This window comes from Syzygium oleosum, unplaced genomic scaffold, assembly GCF_021117445.2.
Source record: "Syzygium oleosum isolate NSW1041296 unplaced genomic scaffold, Sole_v2.1 Sole_v2.01, whole genome shotgun sequence".
Classification (NCBI taxonomy): domain Eukaryota; kingdom Viridiplantae; phylum Streptophyta; class Magnoliopsida; order Myrtales; family Myrtaceae; genus Syzygium; species Syzygium oleosum.
In genome coordinates this window covers 24,612,335-24,634,387 of record NW_026607485.1, presented here as the reverse complement: position 1 = coordinate 24,634,387, position 22,053 = coordinate 24,612,335, and the positions used below count along the sequence as shown (strand labels likewise).

The window sequence follows — 22,053 nt, the reverse complement described above, 5'->3', positions numbered from 1 at the left end:
GACTGGAGTTGCTGTGCAGTTTACTAATCGAGCTTTGATGGAGATCAAGCCTAGACATCTGCTAATTAGTTACGGAAGATGGCTATGTCTAAGTGTACCTGTTGGAGAGCACAATGACAACCATGGAAAGCATTTTTTTTCCAACAGTGTCCAACAGTGTTGATGGACATGAAATCCACATGAAATTGATCATGAGTTTGGTTTAGCGATCTTGAGATATGTATGTAACGGAGTCGTCTAGTTGGTAATTTCCTTAACTAGTTGATAACTGCCTAGATGAAATGAAAATATAAATTCAGAATACTAATTAACGTCAAGGTGCAATTAAAGTAAATAGAACAGTGCGAAATCGTAACGAGATTAAAACTTATTTTGTAAAATTTCTAAAAAGAATGGTTAATACCACCAAAAATTCCAAACGGGTATACTTGGAATGAATTTATTCTTGCCCCCTTTCGATGAATGTGAAGAAGTTGCTTAGTGAAAAAAATGGAGATTGAACTTATCGACCGATTGTATAATTGAACGCGAAAAAGTTGCCTCCCGATGCACCGAACTGAATCTCTATTTTGAACTTGTTGCCAGATATCTTGTTAACTCTGCTCTTGAAAATGCTGGTTATACTTTTCCTCTAGCCATCGTCCGGATTACAGTTGTTCAACAATTGTTGACGACTAAACGTGAGAATCTTCACTCTCATGCCCTCCGCCCCCGCCGTGACCCTCCTGAGATTATGGGCATCTTTGTCTGCAGCTCCTTCCCCCCTCCTATAACACATTCAAAAAGAAGCTAAAGCGCTTGCAGTTTCTAGGTTCAAGAGCAGTGAGATTATTTACCCTTGTTGACTAAAAAGCCTGGTCTTCATACATTTCATACAAAAACCTAAGCCGGGATCTCCTTTTATCAAGGGCAGGATTGTCGAGAGAGATATTCATTATTGCCCAAAAAGTGCTGAAACAATGGCCATGTTTCTCTACTCCTCATACCCAGTTTGCTATGTTCAGCATTGAAGTATGTAGCTGTCGTATGATTAATAGTAGAATACTCGTCTTAATTCAATATGAAAGAGTCGAGAGGCAGTAAACAAATTGCACTCTTGCTCCTTTTGTAATAACCTAGCCAATTGGGGCTGTTCACTGATGTTTCAGGATGGACCGCTTGTGGTCTAACTTGTGGAAGTTCGATATAGCTCGTACTCTACTGGCTACATTCGTTTTGTTACTCTAGTGCTGTGACAGCAACACGCACATGCGCTTGCGCACACACGTGCACACACTTTCAGAGAGAGAGAGAGAGAGAGAGAGCTATGTCATATGCAAAGTTGCTTAGATCAGGAAACATTCTAGACTATTGGTAGTTTTATACATGGCCGTATTTAAGAAGTTCGCTCATTTATTTCAGTCAGTCTTCTTCACTATGATACCTGTTTTGTGACTACTTATCAAACGTCAATTAGCACTTCTTTTAGCATGGCCATAAGTCTGGATGTTGGCTGCTATTGATGCTCATGATTTTCTACGTTATTCTTAGCCATCTCCATAAGATTTATTTCAGCGCTGAAGAGTCCATTTCGTGATTTTTCAACCATCTATTTGTCAGGCTACTGCAAATTGTAGAGCTTTGGGAGCTCGAACAAGTCTTCCGTACCACACAGATCCGCGCCTAGCGCCCTTTCTGAGCTGATAGCTCCCAAACACTGACAGCCAGTGGACAAGAGGGAGAATCTGGAGGACACGCGAGAGAAACATGATCAAATAATTTGGCGGTTCGAAAAGTTTCTTCGCCTTTTATTCATTATTTCATTGGCGAGTGCTTGAATGTTGCTGTCAATTTCTGCATCAAGTCATTTGTCTGCTCTACAGGCTCCAGCAGTTCTAGCTTGTCCGATCATACAACGTGAACGACGAGGTTGATCGGCTAATCAGTGACGAGGATCACCGCAAGCATCGACATCAGCATGAAAGATTCATTAACTTAGGACAAATAGAGTTTAAACGGGATGACATGAACATACACTATACACAAAGCAGGAGCAAGTGGGAGAATTATGCGCTACGTCGTATTAAAATAAGAAGTCGCCTCGACATTTCGCTCCTCACGACTTTTTACCTGCTCTGAAACGTGGAGGTGCTGAATCATCTCGTGTTTTTGTCTCTTCATGCGTGGTTGGGAGTTGGGTATTCAAAGCTTTGTCGTGACCAGGTTGCGTGTCTAATCTTGGGGACCTTATTCATCAGTCCCTACATTATTGCCCCATCGGATATCGGATCGGGAGCCCCACTGGCCATCGACTTTATTTACTTGGTCGGCAATAGAAAGACTTCCTGGTCGTCGACGTTCGTCTTTATCCCCCGTGAGCCGGCCAAATGAATTGAACGCTTTGATGTAGGCAAGTTGCATAGCTAAAGTAAAGTGGGTGCAAATGCACCGAGTACATGCAAGACTTGCTCCGTGCGTTAAATCAAAAAGGAAGAAAAAAAGAACAAAGAAAACAAGGACGTCTCTGTTTTACTGTTTCTGAAGTCTGTAAGCGGGTGGAAATTTCACATGGTTCTAGATGTTTACATGTGCACTGTTGGAATAATCTTTAGGGCTCTGCCGTGTATCGGTCTAGATGCTATGTTCAAGCCTCGTTAGAAGCTCTTGAGGAGTAAAATTGCTAATGCACCGAACGGATACGGAAGAGGAGTAAAATTGCTAATGCACCGAATGGATACGGAAGAGTGTGCTCTTAAAATCGCCTCGAGAGATGGATCAATCAAAGTGCGTAAAAGTAGCTCCGAACGCCAACTAATCCGCTACACAGAAAAGAAGACCTTCGGGATTTTGTTAATGAGTGCCCCCATCGGCTCTTGTTAACAAAACCATTTAAGGAAAATTTTATAGTATCTTATGCACCGATTGATCTCGTGTCATCTACAATCAATGCCTTCAAATGAAACAAGATGTTCACTCTTTGTTATGGGTTGATTTCAACTGCTTTCGTAATTCGGTGGGCTCTTTATTGATCTCGAATCAATACCGTCAGAAAAACCCCAAAAGAGCCTGATGACTTTTCATGTGCTTTGGTCCTTCATCTTGATTTTTATAATCCTAAGTGAGAGTCCCCCATTAATTCCAACATCATTCTGGGATATGTTCCACGCGATGTGAGGGGGGACTTTTGTCTCGTAATGTGTCTAGTGTGTGAGTTCGCGTGAAGGTTAACGTTTGGTGGATGGAAGAAGTTAAAACGTCATGCCAATTTAATGCAAACCGAAGAGAGTTAGAGTGACAAAGCGATGGCAACTCTCCATTTGGTTTGCAGTGTGAATCCTGCAAATAGCTGCTATCCGAGGACCATGTTTTTATATAGATTACCAGAATTGCTCTATTCATTCCTTTGTCCTATTGGTTAATAATATTCAACTATAATTGATGAGTCTAATTTAACATAAGTAAAAATTCATGTCTTAGTAATATCAATTCACTTTAAATTCAATAAAGTATAGGAATGCAATGTGATTTTTTTAAAATGAAAACTGAATTTATTCATAAGTGCATGGCATATATTGTTGAAATATTAACGCGAACATGATATGTGGTTCCGTTCGAGTGTCGGTACTTGCATCTATGGAGAGAGGCAGCAATAAATAATCTACTATAATCGAATAATCAGAGTTACAATTACTTACACGCTTGAGTGTTTCTCACACCTAACTTACACAAAAACCCTAAAGTGTTTATAAATAAACAACTTAATTGGATGTAAAATCATAGCACAAAATCATAGTGTTCACGGCCACTTCGTTCGTTCAGAAAAAACTTCACGGTTCCTATACTTGTGCGGCTTCTCTTGGGCGACTGCGGCTTCTTCTGTGTGTGCAATAGGGGTGTGCAACGGGAACCGCCCGAACTAGGAACCGCCCGGACCAGTCAATTATGGGTGGTCCAGGCGATTCCAGGGGCTACCGGTCCAGTTCCCAATTCCATAAAATTGGAATTGGTGATTTTCGGTTCGGTTCCCGGTTCCAGGGTGGTAACTTAACTTGACCGATTACATATTTTTTTTTAAAAAAATTTCAATCAAAACAGCTAAACCCTAATCTCTTATTCTCCTCGGACTCCTCTCTCTCACTTAGCTCAACTCAAGCCTCGCTGCCTCACGCCTCATTAGACTTTCCCTCTCGCGTCTCGCCTCTCACGCCTCGCTGCTTGAGCTAGAGTTGACGCCTCCCTCTCGCGGTCTCATCTCGACTCTTGCCTCCTCTCTTGCTCTATTTTTTGCATCTCCTACAGCTCGGTCACCTTGCCGCCTCCAACCGCTCTTATTTGCGGTGCCAAAAATTGCGGCAAGACCACCTCCTCTCGCCACCTCCTCAAAATCCTCCTTCAGAGGTCCAACATCTTCTCATAAAATAAAAAATTGTGAAGCCACACTTTGCGGATTCGGCAAGGTTTCGCCTTCCTAGTAATATTGTTCCTAGCTCATCCAGCGATTTGCATTTTCTTTTAAAGATTTAGCATTCATCGGGAGGCTCAGAAGCACCCAATCCCGGCAATGACAGAGGTATTCATGCGAAATCCTCATCCGTTTGTAATTGTATGTTCGTGTGTTTTACTTGGGGCGGCAATGATCGCCTCGTTGACTCGAAGAGTCAAAGTTGCGATTAGGTGACCTAGAGAGACATCATCAAGTCACTATTGGGATGACAATTCGTTGGAAATTGATAACACCCATGTTTGGATTCAGCAACTTTTTCTAGGCGATATCCACTATTCATCACGGTGCAATTTGCTTTTTCAATTTCTACATTCATCGGGAATATAATGAAACTTTGATTTGCGACAATAACTGATGTGATATTGAATTCTCAAATCAATCCATAAAAAAATTGTGAAGGCATCGATTACATTAAACCGGATTAAGACCTGTCAAGTATTGATTTTCAATTCTAAAAATTGAAAATTGATACCCCTAACTCAGTTTCGATTCTTAGATGGAATTGGATCGGATCGGATTGGAAATCGAGGCAAAGTCAAAAAGCCCTTTTGGTTTTACTTTATTTTGTTTCCTCTTTTTTTTTTCCCATCCTGGCCCCACACGCTTTCTGCTCACTTCTTTTCCTTCCCCTGACGAGTCACCAAGATATTCAGATTGCGTCCCGCCAAATATTTCTTCAATGAATTTCAATAGCATTTCACGTGCTTAGCTACTCATTGCTTTGAGTAGACCCTGAATGTAGGACCTTTATTCATCCATGGTTAGAATGACTTCATTCCTGTTGATTGGAAATGATCATCATGACTTCCCACCCTAAAATAAGCTAAAATAATGGAGATAATGGTCCAATTTATAAAATATCAAATGGTTTATTATTAAATATTTGCCTATAAAAGGACAAGCATTTTGCTTCCCACTCAAGACAGTCTCTCTCCAGCTCTTGGCTCTCTCATCTTTTGCTTATTCTCGTTTCATACTCAAACATCATCATGTCCTCCACATCTCTTCCTCCATCGCCTGAGCAATGCCTCGTTGTACGTCTGTGTCACACGCTCTGTTTGCATGAATGCTCATCCATGCCCGCGTCTAAGCAGAGCACAAAAATTTCATTACCTCTCTTCACACTCTTGAAGAAAAGAAAAAAAGCTTCCTCAAAATTTGATTGATGTTTGTGTATTTGGAAACACAGGTGGGATTCGGTGAGACTTGTCTGGATTACTTGGCTGTTTTGTCCACTTTACCCAGGCCTGGTGACAAAACCCTATGCAGGAGCATGAAAGTACTCCATTTTCCATGACTGTGATTTTTTTTCAATTTGTTTTCTTGGCCTTCCATAGGGATGGACTTATTTTAAGAAAGTGAGCTGACAGATTGTTCCTTGGAAGATTGTTCTTGAAAAAAGCTATGATACCAAAATGAGAATTGGATGAAAGTTACAGCAGTGTTAGCGTCCTTATCCTGAGATAAGACATCAGCAGGAGTAAATTCGTTTTCATGTTCTTCGCTTATCGTTGTTTATATTCATCAGTTTTGATCCAGTCCAACCACTTCTCATTTATGTTGATGCCATTGAAGAAACGTGTATGCCAGAAATGATGCTGTTAGACTATTAGATTTCTGGAGTAACCTTTAAATCCACTGTCTACTGTTTAGGTTCAAGGAAATGGAGGAGCAGCGAACGCTTTAACTTGTTTGGCTCGTCTGGGTGTGAGAGCAAGGCTTATGTCCAAGGTTACCGGCTGGCATATCTATAAATTTTCCATTTTGATCTACTCAAATGTCTGACTTAGAGGACCACATTTGGATTTTTAGCTAAACATTTTCTGCATGCTTTGTGAAATTAACTAGATTGCTGATGACGTCCCCGGTAAGTGCATATTGGAGGAGCTAAAGGCTGATGGTGTAGATACCTCTTTTCTTGTGGTAAGATTTATATTGATACCTTGCCGTTTAAGGGAGCATCTTCAAGTAATCATCTGCATATGCTTGGTAAATTATTAGGTTGTGCATTAAGCGGGAGCAGATTATCTAGCTCAAATCCGTTTCTGCGTCGGCATGCTATCCAAAAGATTCTGGTTTTACTATTTAGAGATCATTTTCTTTCTATAGGAGAACAAACACTTTCTTCTCCTTACCCAAAAAAAAAAAAAAAAAAAAAAAACTTTCTTCTCAACAGCTTTGAGGTTTTTATTCAAGTACCGATCTGCAGTTGCTTCTATGTAGACTTCAGCTAAAAAGAACGAAGTCACTGTGAAACTAATTTTGGCGTCTATAACTTTAGAATTAGAAATCTGCAATTCTTGTTGTTCTTCACTTACACCTAATCACTGGTTTCTTAGAAGAGCATCGCATGTTGTACACTCGAGTGGCTTTTTTCTCGCCAAAACCTTTTTCTTTTCTCCAGGTTGCCGAGGATGGACAAACGCCTTTTTCCTATGTTATGGTCGACGAATCAACGTGAGGACATCTCCTCTCTTAATTTGACCAGAATTTCTGTAGTTTCGTAAGCATGTTTGAGCATTTAAGCTGCTCTACCCTAGCATCTTTTGTGTTAGCATTCTCTTTGAGATATCGAGAATAGGGATATAGGTTTTTCAGTGGCAAAATTAGCATATGAAGAATGCTTCTTTCACGTTCCTAACTCTGGTTCATTCAGTCTTCAGTACCCCTTGCTTAGCTTCGGTTTTTCTTTTCCTCCCAGGGAAGTCATTTAATACTGTCATTTCTAAAGATCAGGTGTACTATAAAAATGATTATTTGAAAAGGTTGATGAACTATGACCCGGATTTCGATTTATCGCTGCAATCATTATGCTCAAATTCTGAAAGAGAGAAGTCAGGATAGCTCTTGGATACCATGCCAAATGTCCTGTCGTGTTACTTTGTACCGTATAATTTCTCAGTTGTATATTGTTTCCCCTTAACACAAGACGCTAACATAATGTCCGGCGTTTACATATGGCTATCAACTTTGATGAGACTTTCAGGAGAACACGTACTTGCATTCATACGCCGGGATCCCTGGTCATGGACCCGGCTGACATTTCCCAGATGGATTTAAAATCTGCACTCCAAGGGGCGAGGTTTGCCTACTTTGATGCGAGACACACAGATGCTGCAATAGTTGTTGCCCGCGAGGTATAGTCATCTTATTTGCTTCTTTTTTTTTTTTGGTCGGATATTTGCTTCTATTTTAGTTGGTGCGAACTGTATGAGATGGAGTAGATTAGGAACTTTCTCTCACATGAAATATTTGGGAAATATGCTCGAACGCTCATATTCTAAGATTACATCTCCCTTGTCTATGCAGGCAGCTGGGCAAAATATACCCATTCTCCTTGATGCAGCAGAGAGAAGGCCGGGATTGGACGGTCTTCTTCACTTATCGGATTATGTCGTATGTTCAGCTAAATTTCCACAGGTAAACCAACTATAGGAAGTCCTGTGTATTGTTGATTCTAAATTCTTGGCCAGATGATATAGGTGCTACTCATCTGCTAGGAAAGACATTTGATATCTGACTATCAAATTAGTGTTTATTAAGAAAACTTTGCCGAGTTTAGTTTACTGAATGCTTTTGCTAAGAAACTTGTCTCACTAAATCGCATGTATCACTCATAATATATCCATATACCACGAGTTTCTTCTGATGCTTTGCTATAAGTTAACTAGCACCTTGACACGTTGAACATCTCCATTTGGTCAACATAGTCAGATATAAAGGGTTCGAGTTATTTATTGGAGCTTTCGTCTGCTTTCGCTGTATGTGCTTACTGGATGTTCAGTTTGTCAATAAACTCTGAATGCAACATGATTTCTATGTACAACAGGCATGGACAGAGGCACCATCGCAGCCGAGTGCCCTCCTATCCATACTTCTTAGATTACCAAAACTGAAATTCGCAATCGTTACCTTGGGCGAAGATGGATGCCTGATGCTGGAGAGGTCATCTGATGGTAAGTTGGGGACTCCGGCTGTTACTTTGTTTTACCCCTTACGCCAGAATGCCTTCAACTGATGCTTACTTTTTAACTTTATGTACAGCAGAAAACCCGCAGATGGGAGAAGAAGATGTCGATAGCTTATGGCGTTCTTTGGAGCAAGAAAGGGATGATGGTGTAGTCAGACCGATGTGCATTCCATCGGTAATGTGCTTCTCGAATCTCCGTCAAAAAGGCTTGCTCGTTGTGTTATTATTGTGTTTAAGGCCAGTTAGAGATGCTAGAGCAGCTTTCTGTGCTGAATTTCAACTATTCCCAATTACTATCTACTGATAATAATTTCCGGATAATAGTAAGTCGCTTAGTCAAAAAATTGGATCATGAGACTGAACCTATCAACCAATAGTATAATTGAATGTGAAAAAAGTTGCCTCCCGTTGCGTCCAACTAAATCTCTTTTTCGAACTTGTTGCCAGATATCTTCTTAACTCTACTCTTGAAAATACTGGTTATACTCTTCCTCAAGCCATCGTCCGGATTACAGTTGTTCAGAATGAGCAGATCCTTGTCAATCCTCTATGCTTATAAGCAAAGCAGTCTAGGAAAGGCAGCCTGATTCAGTCAAGTACTTCTATGCTAATGAATTTAAAATCCATTATGAACTCTCATCTTACTTTCCCAAAAGCTAGTATTGAGGTGGGCAAGCCCTAGGCCATATAAACCACACATCTAAATCCCATACCATCGATGTAGGATCCAAGTTGCATACCTTGCAATTAGGATCATAACATATGATGTTTAAACAAAATCTGAGTAGTCTCAAGATGGTAGTTTGCCCTACACAAACCACCCTCTCCATGATCACCAAATGGAAGGCGGGTTTCCATTTACTACTACAGTACAACCAACAAAAAAATTTCCCCATTTTCCATTTTGTCCCGATTACTTCAGTCATTAGGTGTAATTGGGGGAGAAAAATATTTTGGCAATTTCAGTGGCTTCATGTCGGTTGTTGCTCAAAGGCAGCTCGGCAATTTCTGATAGTTTATAGTAATTTCCATTTTAGAAGCAAGCGACACTCTGATAGATTATTGTTCTAGCTTGGAAATGCATGACATTGTCTGGTTTGCAACACTTACATTGGAATAATAACTAACGACAATTTGTTTTCCGGTCAGAATGTGGTGAAACTGAAAGCAAACGGAATTGGGACATTGACCGGTAGATTGCTCGTGGGTACTGCCGAAAGGATACCGCCATCAGAACTAGTCGACACAACTGGCGCCGGCGATGCTTTCACCGGAGCTGTTCTCTACGGTAGGCTTAGCCATAAATTAGAAACTCTACACTTGTTTGTGCAGTTAATCATGCTTCATTTTCATAGTGGGATAGCTTACCTTGGTCGCTCACTCCATATTTTAACTAACTGTTTCCCATTACTCATATTCTGTCATGTGATAAATGACAATGTAAATCATAAACCCGGAGATCATCATGCAAATATCCCAAATTGGCCAGATCATGGTCAACAGTATTATTTTGTTGCAAAATACTTATGCGTCATCAACTTTACAAAAGGTCGTATCTCCATATCACCTGATATTAACCATAAATCGTAGACAGGCAAAGTATAACATGTTAGAGTGAGACACCGCATGATGCTCCACATCAACCTGTAAATGTTGTGCTGATGCATCGGTTCTCTCTTATGAAGTCCTTGACGTGTTTTACTTTCACTCTCGTTCTTGCAGCGTTGTGTATGAACATGGCCCCGGAAAATATGCTTCCATTTGCTGCCACGGTGGTAAGCAGACTTTCTCCCTTCGAGTTGATAAAGTGATGAGAGAATTACAGTTGCTACCTAGAAAGAGTGTCAGAACTTAGTTAAATCAGATGAAAGATGGGGTCATTACATAATTTTGTCATATTAACCTCTTCTGAGTTGTTTTGATCCCTCGATTTATATAACTATAGGCGGCTGCTGGGTGCAAGGAATTGGGAGCTAGAACCGGTCTTCCCCGCCAGACCGATGGTGTTCGGCTCCGTTTTTAGGAGAAACCGGCTAGTCTGCGGAATCAAATGGAGAAAGCCTTCCGTGTATAGGTGACATCATGGAGCATGCCGACATGGTATCGGCATTTGGTTGATTGGTTTGGTGATAATAGGTTACGTTGCACCGTAACTCTAGTTTGTGATAACGTGTTGTGTGAATCTGCCACTGCTTGTTAAGCTGTAGCCAGCTGCTCGTTTGCCTCTCTATAAACATTTGTAGTGTGAATAAAGCCGGGGGCTGAGAGACAGCATAGCAAGTTTCTGCTTTGACGACTCTCGCCTCTTTCTGCGAATGCAAATCTGCATGTTTGGACTCTGTCCTGGCTCTAACTTAATACTTTTTTTTTCGCTTCTTCTCGTAAACAACCGCGAAGAAAGAAACAAGAGAACAAGGATAAGTATCCATTCCTGACCTTGACTGGAGTTGCTATGCAGTTTACTAATCGAGTTTTCATGGAGAGCAAGCCTAGGGGCGCGAATGACAACATTTCTCTTCCCCGGCCCTATTTCTGGCTATTCCCCGAATGAGCTTCTGAGCAAAAAGCAGCGTTTGATAATGATACAAAATTTATGTTCCCGGAATAGATATTCGTTTGATACGTTATTCTTAAATTTATGCTCCCGGCAGACGGCCGGCGAGTAGCAGTGGGCGGGCGGCAAGCGACGGGCAGGCAGCTGACAAGCGGCGGCGGCGAGTGGGTGGCAAGGGTGAGCAATAAAAGAGAGTTGTTATTTCTGTTTCTGTTCCAGAAATAGAAAAATAAAAAATTTTAACATCTCATTTCTGTTCAAAATCTATTTTTGGGCCAAAATTTGTCTCAGAAATAAAAAATGAAATTAGTTTACCAAACGGATTTCTGTTCCAAACCTATTTCCGAGAACAAAAAAATAGAAAAACATGGAAATAAAACGGTTATCATTCGCGCCCTAGATATCTGCTAATCAGTTACGGAAGATGGCTATGTCTAAGTTTACCTGTTGGAGAGCACAATGACGAACATGGAAAACAGTTTTTTCCAACAGCATCCAACATTGTCGATGGACATGAAATCCACAAGAAATTTGATCACGAGCTCAGTCCGGCGATCTTGATGTGTATGTAATGCAGTCATCCAGTTGATTGTCGTCGAATCATGTGGAACAAATGACATTGCGTTACTATAACGTGAATCACTGAAATTGCACCCATCGGCCAAGGTCGACATGGTGCCTGGCTCGAACAATCAGTTTCCTTAAAACTGTTAGTCGTCACAACTGTCTTCGCATTGTTGCATCATATTACTCGAAGCGCCAGCTTCGTCGTCCACGGAACGAAATTAAGCAAAATCAATAGACGAAAATGAAGGAAATAAACTGTACATGTAAACGTACATGATCAAGAGACTGAAGTGGTTGCTGACCTTAACTCAACAGGTTGACCCATCTATTTCAAATGGCCTAGAAAGCATCAACCTCAATCCATGAATTGATGATGAAATCATGGGCAGAGAAGACAGATCAGCCTCGTGAAGCCCATCAACGTCAAACTCCAGATATCTCGTCGGGCACCCACCGGTGCTTATGGGCCCGGACTCGATTTTTGGAATGAAAAGATAAATTCGGAATACTAATTAACGTCAAGGTGCAATTAAAGTAAATAGAACAGTGCGAAATTCTAATGAGATTAAAACTTATTTTGTAAAATTTCTAAAAAGAATGGTTAATATCACCAAAGATTTCAAACAATTATACTTGGAGTGAATTCATTCTTGGCCCCTTGCAATGAATGTGTAAAAGTTGCTTAGTCAAAAAATGGATAATGAGATTGAAATTACCAACCATGTGAAAAAATTGCCTCCCATTGTGTATTGTGTTAGGGTGTGTTAGGAAGTTCAACCCAAAAACTTAAGCTGTTAGATGAATGCTTGGTTTATTATTTATATATTTCAACACTCCCCCTCACGCGTAAGTTAGACTTTGGCTTAAATCTATGGAAATATGGAATTGGAAAGGTAAATAGGGGTTATACTTTTCTTCTAGTCATCGTCCGGATTATGGGCATCTTTGTCTGAAGCTCCTTCCCCCCTCCTATAACACATTCAAAAGAATCTAAAGTGCTTGCTGTTTCTAGGTTCAAGAGCAGTGAGATTATTTACCCTTGTTGACTAGAAGCCTGGTCTTCATACATTCCATACAAAACCTAAGCCGGGATCTCCTTTTATCAAGGGCAGGATTGTCAAGAGAGAGATATTCCTTTATTGCCCAAAAAGTGCAGAAACAATGGCCATGTTTCTCCACTCCTCATACCCAGTTTGTTATGTTCAGCATTGAAGTATGTAGCTTTCATATGATTAATAGTAGAATAATCTTGTCTATATTCAATGTGAAGAGTCGAGAGGCAGTAAGCAAATAGCACTCGTGCTCCTTTCGTAATAACCTAGCCAATTGGGGCTGTTCACTGGTATTTCAGGATGAACAACTTGTGGTCTAACTTGTGGAAGTTCGATATAGCTCGTACTCTACTGGGTACATTCATTTTATTACTCCACTGCCATGACAGCAAAAATACACGCAAGCACTTGGATGTGCGCAGACACTTTCACAGAGAGAGAGAGAGAGAGAGAGAGAGAGAGAGAGAGAGAGAGAGAGAGAGAGAGAGAGAGAGAGAGAGATGTCATATACAAAGTTGCGTAGATCAGGAAACATTCTAGACTATTGGTAGTTTTATACATGGCCGTATTTAAGAAGTTCAATCGTTTATTTCAGTCAGTCTTCTTCGCTATGATACATGTTTTGTGACTACTTATCAAACGTCAATTAGCGCTTCTTTTAGCATGGCCATAAGTCTGGATGATATCTTTGTTGAAGGATTCACCTGCAGATTTGGCTGCTATTGATGCTAATGATTTTCTATGTTATTTTCAGCCATCTCCATAAGATTTATTTCAGCGCTGAAGAGTGCATTTCGTGATTTTTCAACCATCTATTTGTCAGGCTGCTACAACTTGTTGAGCTTTGGGAGCTCGAACAAGTCTTCCGTACCACACAGATCCGCACCTATTGCCCTTTCTGAGCTGATAGCTCCGAAACACTGACAGCCAGTGGACAAGAGGGAGAATCTGGAGGACACTCGAGAGAAACATGGTCACATAATTGGCTGTTCGAAGAGTTTCTTCGCCTTTTATTCATTATTTCATTGGTGAGTGCTTGAATGTTGCTGTCAATTTCTGCATCAAGTCATTTGTCTGCTCCACAGGCTCCAGCAGTTCTAGCTTGTCCGATTATATTAACGTGAATGATGAGGGTGATCCGCTAATCAGTGATGAGGATCACCGCAAGAATCGACATCAACAAGAAAGATTCATTAACTTAGGACAAATAGAGTTTAAACGGATGACATGAACATACACTATACACAAAGCAGGAGCAAGTGGGAGAGTTATGCGCTACGTCGTATTAAAATAAGAAGTCGCCTCGACATTTCGTCCCTCGTGAGTCGAGGTGGAAAAATGGGTAATGGACCCATATAAGGCGGAATGTGTCTAATAAAACAAAACCTAAATTGATGGGTTCTAGTGGGTCTAGAAAGAACATACTTTCAATCCATATGTCACAAAACCTAATTAATGATGGGTTCTACAGTAGCTTCTCTATTAGGAAGGATCCATTGGAACCTCTGTGACTCCATCCGTTTCCTCTCCTCTCTCCTCTCCACGGGCAAAAGTTCCACAGTAGCATTGCACGTGTTGGCTTTTGCTCTTTTAAAGATCAAGATATTTGGTATCTGGTTTAATATATGCAAATTAGACTAAGTACACGATTTTCCTAATTTATTGCAATATTTTATTTCTGCAATAAATAAAGCGAATCCAAAGTGAAATTCAACTTTAAGCTTTAGCCAATAAATTCCACCGAAGCTGATGACCAATATTAGATTAAATTTCTAAATAGACATTGTTTCATTCATAATGTCTCAATTAATTCCTTTCTCTTACCTAAAATTTATGTCATGATCTCGGTGCATGCCATCGTTCTGAGAAAGGAATTAAATGAGAAATGTGGCAAAATAAGTCATGGACCCATATTTTACTTCATATTTGGTGGGTTGGGTGATAAATGAGTTGCCAAAGATTTAAAACGCTTGGAATGGGTCTAATAGAACAAAGTCTAATTGGTTTCAGTGGGTTTAGAAAGAATCTATTTTCAAATCATGTATCGCCCACGTCTTGGGTGACGCATCAAAGTCTTTAGAAGAGCAAGGTGGGTGTGGGCTTGAGCCCTCCCAGATCGAAGATGGCCACGGCGCGTGATGGGAGTTGATGGACAGGTTCATCGATCCCACTCTAGTCTATAAATTTTTTGAGGGAATAGTTAGGCCGTGGAACTTGACGCAAATTATTGAAGAATGACTAAATTGACTTGGATCATTAAAGCATGAATTCAGAATATGTGTCGTCACAACACATGCATACTTTTCTAGTGCTTTATAAGCTTCTCAAGTTTTGGGTTTTTTTTTTTGCATTCTTTATTTTATTTACTAACATAATTTTATTTTTGTTAAGATACTTTTTTTTATTTGATAGAACATTTTCTCCAAATAACAAATTCACACAAAGAGCTTAAAGTGAGTTAAATTAAATGGGTGGGCATGGGTTTTGATTAGTTGGCATAAATTTGAATGTATTTTAGTAATATGAGTTAGTCCAAGTTCGGGCTGAATATCAATCGCTAAAATTGTACTAAAAAAAAAAATCGATTTGGGTCAAGCCTATTTTCGATCCACCCAAATCCAATCCAATCTATCCATTTGAAAGGGACTACTCGTGAGACAACCCAAGCAATCTTTGTCCTTAGCTTTGAAGTTTCAGAGCTCCGAAAGAATCGATGAAATTCCTCAGGACTTTGCCTGCTCTGAAACGTGGAGGAGCTGAATCATCTCGTGTTTTTGTCTCTTCATGCGTGGTTGGGAATGCGTATTCAAAGCTTTATCATGACTAATTTGCAAGCCTAATCTTGGGGGCCTTATTCCATCCGTCCCTACATTAATGCCCCATCGGATATCGTAGGATCGGGAGCTCCACGGGCCATCGACTTTATTTACTTGGTCGGCAAGAGAAAGACTTCCTGGTCGTCGACGTTCGTCTTTATCCCCTGCGAGCCGGCCAATGAATTGAATGTTTTGAGGGAGGCAAGATGGATAGCTTGAGTAAAGTAGGTTCACATGCACCGAGTACAAGCGGGACTTGCTCTGCCTGTCAACCCCGAAAAGGGGAAAAAAAAAGAAAAAACAAAAGAGGGACGTCTCTGGATCTTTCTTTTATTATTTATGAAATCTGTGTAAGTGGGTGGAGATTTCACATGGTCCTTGATATTTACATATACACTCTTGGAATAATCTTGGGTGCCTTATTCCATTCGTCCCTACATTATTGCTCCATCGGATATCGTTGGATCGGGAGTCCCACGGGCCATCGACTTTATTTACTTGGTCGGCAAGAGAAAGACTTTGTGGTCGGCGACGTTCGTCTTTATCCCCTGTGAGCCGGCCAACGAATTGAACGTTTGGAGGGAGGCAAGATGGATAGCTTAAGTAAAGTGGGTTCACATGCACCGAGTACATGCGAGACTTGCTCGGTCCATTAACCCAAAAAGGGGGAAAAAAGAAGAATAAAGAAAAGAAGGACCTCTCTCGATCTTTCTTTTACTGTTAATGAAGTCTGTGCAAGTGGGTGGAGATTTCACATGGTCCTCGATATTTACATATACACTCTAGGAGTAAACTTTAGGGCTTTACCATGTATTGGTCTAGACTCTAGATGTTATGGGAATTTGCTCCTCTTTTTTTGGCGGTCTTGAGTCCAAGTCTTCTTAGGAACTGTTCATGAGTAAAATCACGAATGTACCAAGCTGATATGGAAGAGTGTACCTTTAAAATTGCCTCGAGAGGTAGATCGATCGAGGTACGCGAAAGTCACTTTGACCGCCACCTAAGCCGCTATACAAAAAAGATATTTAGGATTTTGATAATTAGTGCCCATTAGCGCTTGTTAACAAACCATTTTAAGAAAAATTTACAATATCTTATACACCGAGTGATCTCATGTTATGCACAATTAACGTCTTGATACACTAGTTTACAAAATTTCAATCTTTATTATTGATTGATTTCTACTGCTTTCGTAATTCGGTGGGGTCTTAATTGATCTCGAATCAATACGTCGGGAAACCCCAAAAAAAGCCTAATGGCTTTTCAAGTGCTTCGGTCCTTCCATTTGATTTCTCGTACGTACCACGCGAGGAAAAATTCCAATTAAGGACCCCAAGTTAGGCCTTTTTTTCAAAAGAGGACCCCAAGTGGATTTAGTGTCAAATAAGGACCCGAAGTGCCCAAAAAGTCTCAAATAAGGGCCTGGGTCGCCGGCCGGCCAAAATGCCTGCCGGCCGGCGAGAATGTTACTATTCCGGCACCGGAACAGTAACTTTTTAATTTTTTTTTCCTTTGCTATTTGTTTTCTTTTCCTTTTTTTTTCTTCTCTTCCTCCGCCGGCCATAGCCGGGGCCGGCGGAGGTCGTCAGCCTCAGGCGAGGCCGCCCTCGCCGGCGTCAGGCGAGGGCCGCCCTTGCCAGTTACCGGCGAGGTCGAGCCTCGCCCGATCTGGCGAGGGCTCGGCCCGCCGGGCCGGCCGGCGAGGCTTGACCTCGCCTCGCCTCGCTCGACGCCGGCCTCGCCCGACGCCGGCGAGGTTGAGCCTCGCCCGGCGGCCGGGCGGGGCCGAGCCCTCGCGGATCCGGCGAGGCTCGACCTCGCCGACAGCCGGCGAGGCTCGACCTCGCCCGAAGAACGGCGAGGTCGAGCCCGGCCAATTCAGTTAGGGCTCGACCTCGCCGGCGTCGGCGAGGCCGGTCTCGCCTTTGCGGGCAAGGCCGGCCTCGCCCGACGCCGGTGAGGTCGAGCCTCGCCAGCGGCCGGCGAGGTCGAGCCCTCGCCAGAACTAGCCAGGCTCGACCTCGCCGTTGCTGGGCAAGGTCGAGCCTCGCCAGCGGCAAGCCCTCGCCTGAGGCCGGCGACCTCCGCCGGCCCCGGCTATGGCCGGCGGAGGAAGAGAAGACAAAAAAAAGAAAAGAAAAAGAAAAAAAACAGAAAAGGAAAAAATAAAAAAAAATTACAAATTTACTGTTTCGGTGCCGAAATAGTAACATTCTTGCCTGCCGGCAGGCATTTTGGCCGGCCGGCGACCCAGGCCTTATTTGAGATTTTTTGAGCACTTCGAGTCTTTATTTGAGACTGATTGAGCACTTCAGGCCCTTATTTGACATTAAGTCCACTTCGGGTCCTCATTTGAAAAAAAAAATGCTCCGTTTAAGATCCTTAATTGGGATTTTCCTTACCACGCGATGTGAGGGAGACTTTTTTGTCTCGCAATGGGACTAATGTGTGACTGCACTTGAAAGTTAACGTGTGATATTCCCTTTCCCAACGTCACGTCCAATTCGATGGATGGAAGAAGTTAAAATGTCATGTCTATTTAATGGAAAAAGAACAGAGTGAGATGAAAGAAGTTAAAATGTCACATCTATTTAATGGAAAAAGAACATAGTGAGAGTGTCAAAGCGATGGCAATTCACCATTTTGGTTTGCAGGGTGGATCCTGCAAATAGCTATTCATTCCCTTGCCCTATTGGTTAATTATATTCAACCATGACTGATGAGTTTAATTTAACATAAATAAAATTCATATCTTGGTAATATCAGTTCATTTTAAATTCAATTTAAGTATAGGAATGCAACGTCATTTTTGAAAATGAAAAATAAATTTATTCATAAGTGTATGACATATATATATACCTTGGCCCCTTTCAAGGAATGCATATTCTTGTTTTCGAGGGAATAGACACACCGGAGGATGCGATTAGCGCTAGCAATCCTTTTTGGCGATATCATAAGAGTCTCACACCTGCTAATATTCTATTTGAGCCATAGCTATATGCGCTACTAGCAACCTAAAAGTTCGGGGGCAACAAGTCCGTCATTGTAACCCTAGCAAGATACTTGCTATTGAGAAGCCTCTCCACTCGATGTATCATGTAGCTATGCAACGCTGCACAAACCAATGGAGAGTCGGTGAAAGAATTATCTATTTTGAATTAATAGGGAACCGTAAATATCATTGATTTAGTCGTAAAAATGTCATATATCTATCACTCGATTCTTTCTCTTTCTTTCTTTGATGAATTCCGATAGCATTTCATGTGCTTAGCTTTTTTTTTTTCTCTAAAAATTTCGTGTGCTTAGCTACGTCGCTTTGATTAGACCTTGAATGCAGTACCTTTATTCATTCATGATTAGAATGACTTAATTTTTGTTAATTAGTAATGATGATCATGACTTCCCACCCTAGAATAATGTTCAAATTTGTAAAATATCAAATGCTTTAGTATTAAATATTGGGATAAGTGCATCAAAAGTCCTAAAATTTGCCACAAAAGTGCAATTGAGTCCTAAAACTTTTAAAAAGTGCAATCAAGTCATAAAACTTATTGCAAAAGTGCAATCGAGTCTTAAAACTTTCAAAAAGTGCAATCAAGTCATAAAATTCGTCACGAAAGTGCAATTGAGGCCTAAAATTTTCAAAAAATCAAAACAAAATTGGGACTTGATTGTATTAATTTGATAAGTTTTTGGAATTAATTGCACTTTTTAAAAGTTTTAAAACTTGATTGTACTTTCGTAATAGTTTTAGAACTTCCACTATACTTATTCCTTAAATATTTGCATATAAAAAGTCTTAGCATTTTGCTTCCCCCTTAAGACAGTCTCTCTCCAGCTCTTGGCTCTCTCATCTTTTGGCTATTCTCGTTTCATACTCAAACATCATCATGTCCTCCACATCTCTTCCTCCATCGCCTGAGCAATGCCTCGTTGTACGTCTGTGTCACACACTCTATTTGCATGAATGCTCATTCATGCCTGCGTCTAAGCAGAGCACAAAATGTATATTACCTCTCTTCACATTCTTGAAGAAAAGAAAAAAAAAAACTGCTTCAAATTCGATTGATGTTTGTGTGTTTGGAAGCACAGGCGGGATTCGTGAGACTTGTCTGGATTACTTGGCTGTTTTGTCCACTTTACCCATGCCTGGTGACAAAACCCAATGCAGGAGCATGAAAGTACTCCATTTTCCCTGACTGTGATTTTTTTTTAATTTGTTTTCTTGGCCTTCCATAGGGATGGACTTGTTTTTAAGAAAGTGAACTGACAGATTGTTCCATGGAAGATTGTTCTTGAAAAAAGTTATGATACCAAAATGAGAATTGAATGAAAGTTACGGCAGTGTTAGTGTCCTTATCCTGAGATAAGACATCAGCAGGAGTAAATCCATTTTCACGTTCTTCGCTTTTCGTTGTTTATGTTCATCAGTTTTGATCCAGTCCAACCACTTCTCATTTATGTTGATGCCATTGAAGAAACGTGTATGCCAGAAATGATGCTTTTAGACAATTAGGTTTCTGGAGTGACCTTTAAATCCTCTGTCTACTGTTTAGGTTCAAGGAAATGGAGGAGCAGCGAACGCTTTAACTTGTTTGGCTCGTCTGGGTGTGAGAGCAAGGCTTATGTCCAAGGTTACTGGCTGGCATATCTATAAATTTTCCATTTTGATCTACTCAAATGTCTGACTTAGAGGACCACATTTAGATTTTTAGCTAAACATTTTCTGCATGCTTTGTGAAATTAACTAGATTGCTGATGACGTCCCCGGTAAGTGCATATTGGGGGAGCTAAAGGCTGATGGTGTAGATACCTCTTTTCTTGTGGTAAGATTTATATTGATACCTTGCCGTTTAAGGGAGCATCTTCAAGTAATCATCTGCATGTGCTTGGTAAATTATTAGGATGTGCATTAAGCTGAAGCAGATTATCTAGCTCAAATCCGTTTCTGCGTCGGCATGCTATCCAAAAGATTCTGGTTTTACTCATTTAGAGATCATTTTCTTTCTATAGGAGAACAAACACTTTCTTCTCAGCAGCTTTGAGGTTTTTATTCAAGTACCGATCTGCAGTTGCTTCTATGTAGACTTCAGCTAAAAAGAACGAAGTCACTGAGGAACTAATTTTGGCGTCTATAACTTTAGAATTAGAAATCTGCAATTCTTGTTGTTCTTCACTTACACCTAATCACTGGTTTCTTAGAAGAGCATTGCATGCTGTCCACTCGAGTGGCTTTTTTGTCCCCAAAACCTTTGTCTTTTCTCCAGGTTGCCAAGGATGGACAAACGCCGTTTTCCTATGTTATGGTCGACGAATCAACGTGAGGACATCTCCTATCTTAATTTGACCAGAATTTCATGTAGTTTCGTAAGCATGTTTGAGCATTTAAGCTGCTCTTCCCTAGCATTCTTTGTGTTAGCATTCTCTTTGAGATATCGAGAATAGGGATATAGGTTTTTCAGTGGCAAAATTAGCATATGAAGAATGCTTCTTTCACGTTCGTAATTCCAGTTCATTCAATCTTCAGTACCCTTTGCTTAGCTTTGGTTCATCTTTTCCTCGGAGGGAAGTTATTTAATTCTGTCATTTCTAAGAACTCAAGGATCAGTTGTACTATAGAAATGATTATTTGAAAATGTTGATGGACTATGACACGGATTTCGATTTCTCGCTGCAATCATTATGCTCAAATTCTGAAAAAGAGACAGAAATTAGGATTGCTCTTGGGATACCATGCCAAATGTCCTGTCGTGTTACTTTGTTCCGTACAATTTCTCAGTTGTATATTTTTTTTCTTAACAAAAGATGCTAACGTAATATCCGGCGTTTACATGTGGCTATCAACTTTGATGAGACTTTCAGGAGAACACGTACTTGCATCTTCACACCAGGATTCCCCGTCATGGAACCGGCTGACATTTCCCAGATGGTTTTAAAATCTGCACTCGAAGGAGCGAGGTTTGTCTACTTTGATGCAAGACACAGATACTGCAATAGTTGTTGCCGAAGAGGTATAGTCATCTTATTTTCTTCTATTTTTGTTGGTGCTTACTGTATAAGATACAGCAGATTAGGAATTTTCTCTCACATGAAATGTTTGGGAAATACTCTCTAATACTCATATTCTAAGACTACATCTCATTTGTCGGTACAAGGAGCTGCGCAAAATATACCCATTCTGCTTGATGCAGAAAAGAAAAGGCCAGGATTGGAAGGTCTTCTTCAATTATTGGATTATGTCGTATGTTCAGCTAAATTTCTGCAGGTAAACCAACTATAGGGCAGTCCAGTCTATTGTTGATTATTAAACTCTAAGCCGGATGATAAAGCTGCTACTCATCTGCTAGGAAAGACATTTGATATTCGACTATCAAATTATTGTTTATTAAGGAAACTTTGCTGAGTTTGGTTTACTGAATGCTTTTGCTAGAAACTTGTCGCACTTCATCGCATGTAGTACTCAATATATAAATGTTCCACGAGTTTCCTCTGATGCTTTGTATAAGTTAGCTAGTAACCTTGACACATTGGACATCTACATTTGGTCAACATTGTCAGATATAAACGGTTCGAGCCATTTATTGGAGCTTTCGTCTGCTTTCGCTGTGTGC

The 22,053-nt window shown here is 40.7% G+C and overlaps 2 protein-coding genes across 7 annotated transcripts in view; both read left to right on the top strand.

Annotated features, from left to right (window-relative positions):
• Positions 1–22,053, top strand: part of LOC115662349 (uncharacterized) — a 56,723-nt gene that overhangs the window by 31,499 nt on the left and 3,171 nt on the right. The window contains exons 1-12 of one of the 4 annotated variants that reach the window (XM_056320349.1): positions 5,406–5,517; positions 5,673–5,762; positions 6,137–6,214; positions 6,332–6,406; positions 6,888–6,940; positions 7,470–7,620; positions 7,793–7,903; positions 8,313–8,439; positions 8,531–8,628; positions 9,603–9,741; positions 10,176–10,228; positions 10,399–10,792. In XM_056320349.1, coding sequence (XP_056176324.1) covers positions 5,473–5,517; positions 5,673–5,762; positions 6,137–6,214; positions 6,332–6,406; positions 6,888–6,940; positions 7,470–7,620; positions 7,793–7,903; positions 8,313–8,439; positions 8,531–8,628; positions 9,603–9,741; positions 10,176–10,228; positions 10,399–10,476 — 1,098 coding nt within the window. In that variant the 5' untranslated portion in view covers positions 5,406–5,472 and the 3' untranslated portion in view covers positions 10,477–10,792. Of the gene's footprint in view, positions 1–4,178; positions 4,550–5,405; positions 5,518–5,672; positions 5,763–6,136; positions 6,215–6,331; positions 6,407–6,887; positions 6,941–7,469; positions 7,621–7,792; positions 7,904–8,312; positions 8,440–8,527; positions 8,629–9,602; positions 9,742–10,175; positions 10,229–10,398; positions 10,793–22,053 lie in introns of those variants that run through there. The other 3 variants (XM_056320347.1, XM_056320352.1, XM_056320354.1) reach the window with 3 other exon arrangements.
• Positions 5,393–21,572, top strand: LOC115676270 (uncharacterized). Of its 3 annotated transcripts, XM_056320360.1 has the most exons (6): positions 5,396–5,672; positions 19,535–19,623; positions 19,999–20,076; positions 20,194–20,268; positions 20,710–20,762; positions 21,305–21,572. In XM_056320360.1, exons 2-6 carry the CDS (start codon positions 19,588–19,590, stop codon positions 21,555–21,557), a joined length of 495 nt encoding a protein of 164 aa, XP_056176335.1. In that variant the 5' UTR covers positions 5,396–5,672; positions 19,535–19,587; the 3' UTR covers positions 21,558–21,572. The 3 variants fall into 3 exon arrangements, with proteins under 3 accessions (XP_056176338.1, XP_056176341.1, XP_056176335.1); XM_056320363.1 differs by lacking the exon at positions 20,710–20,762 and having other exon boundaries at positions 5,393–5,672; positions 21,297–21,572; XM_056320366.1 differs by lacking the exon at positions 20,710–20,762 and having other exon boundaries at positions 5,393–5,672; positions 21,305–21,439.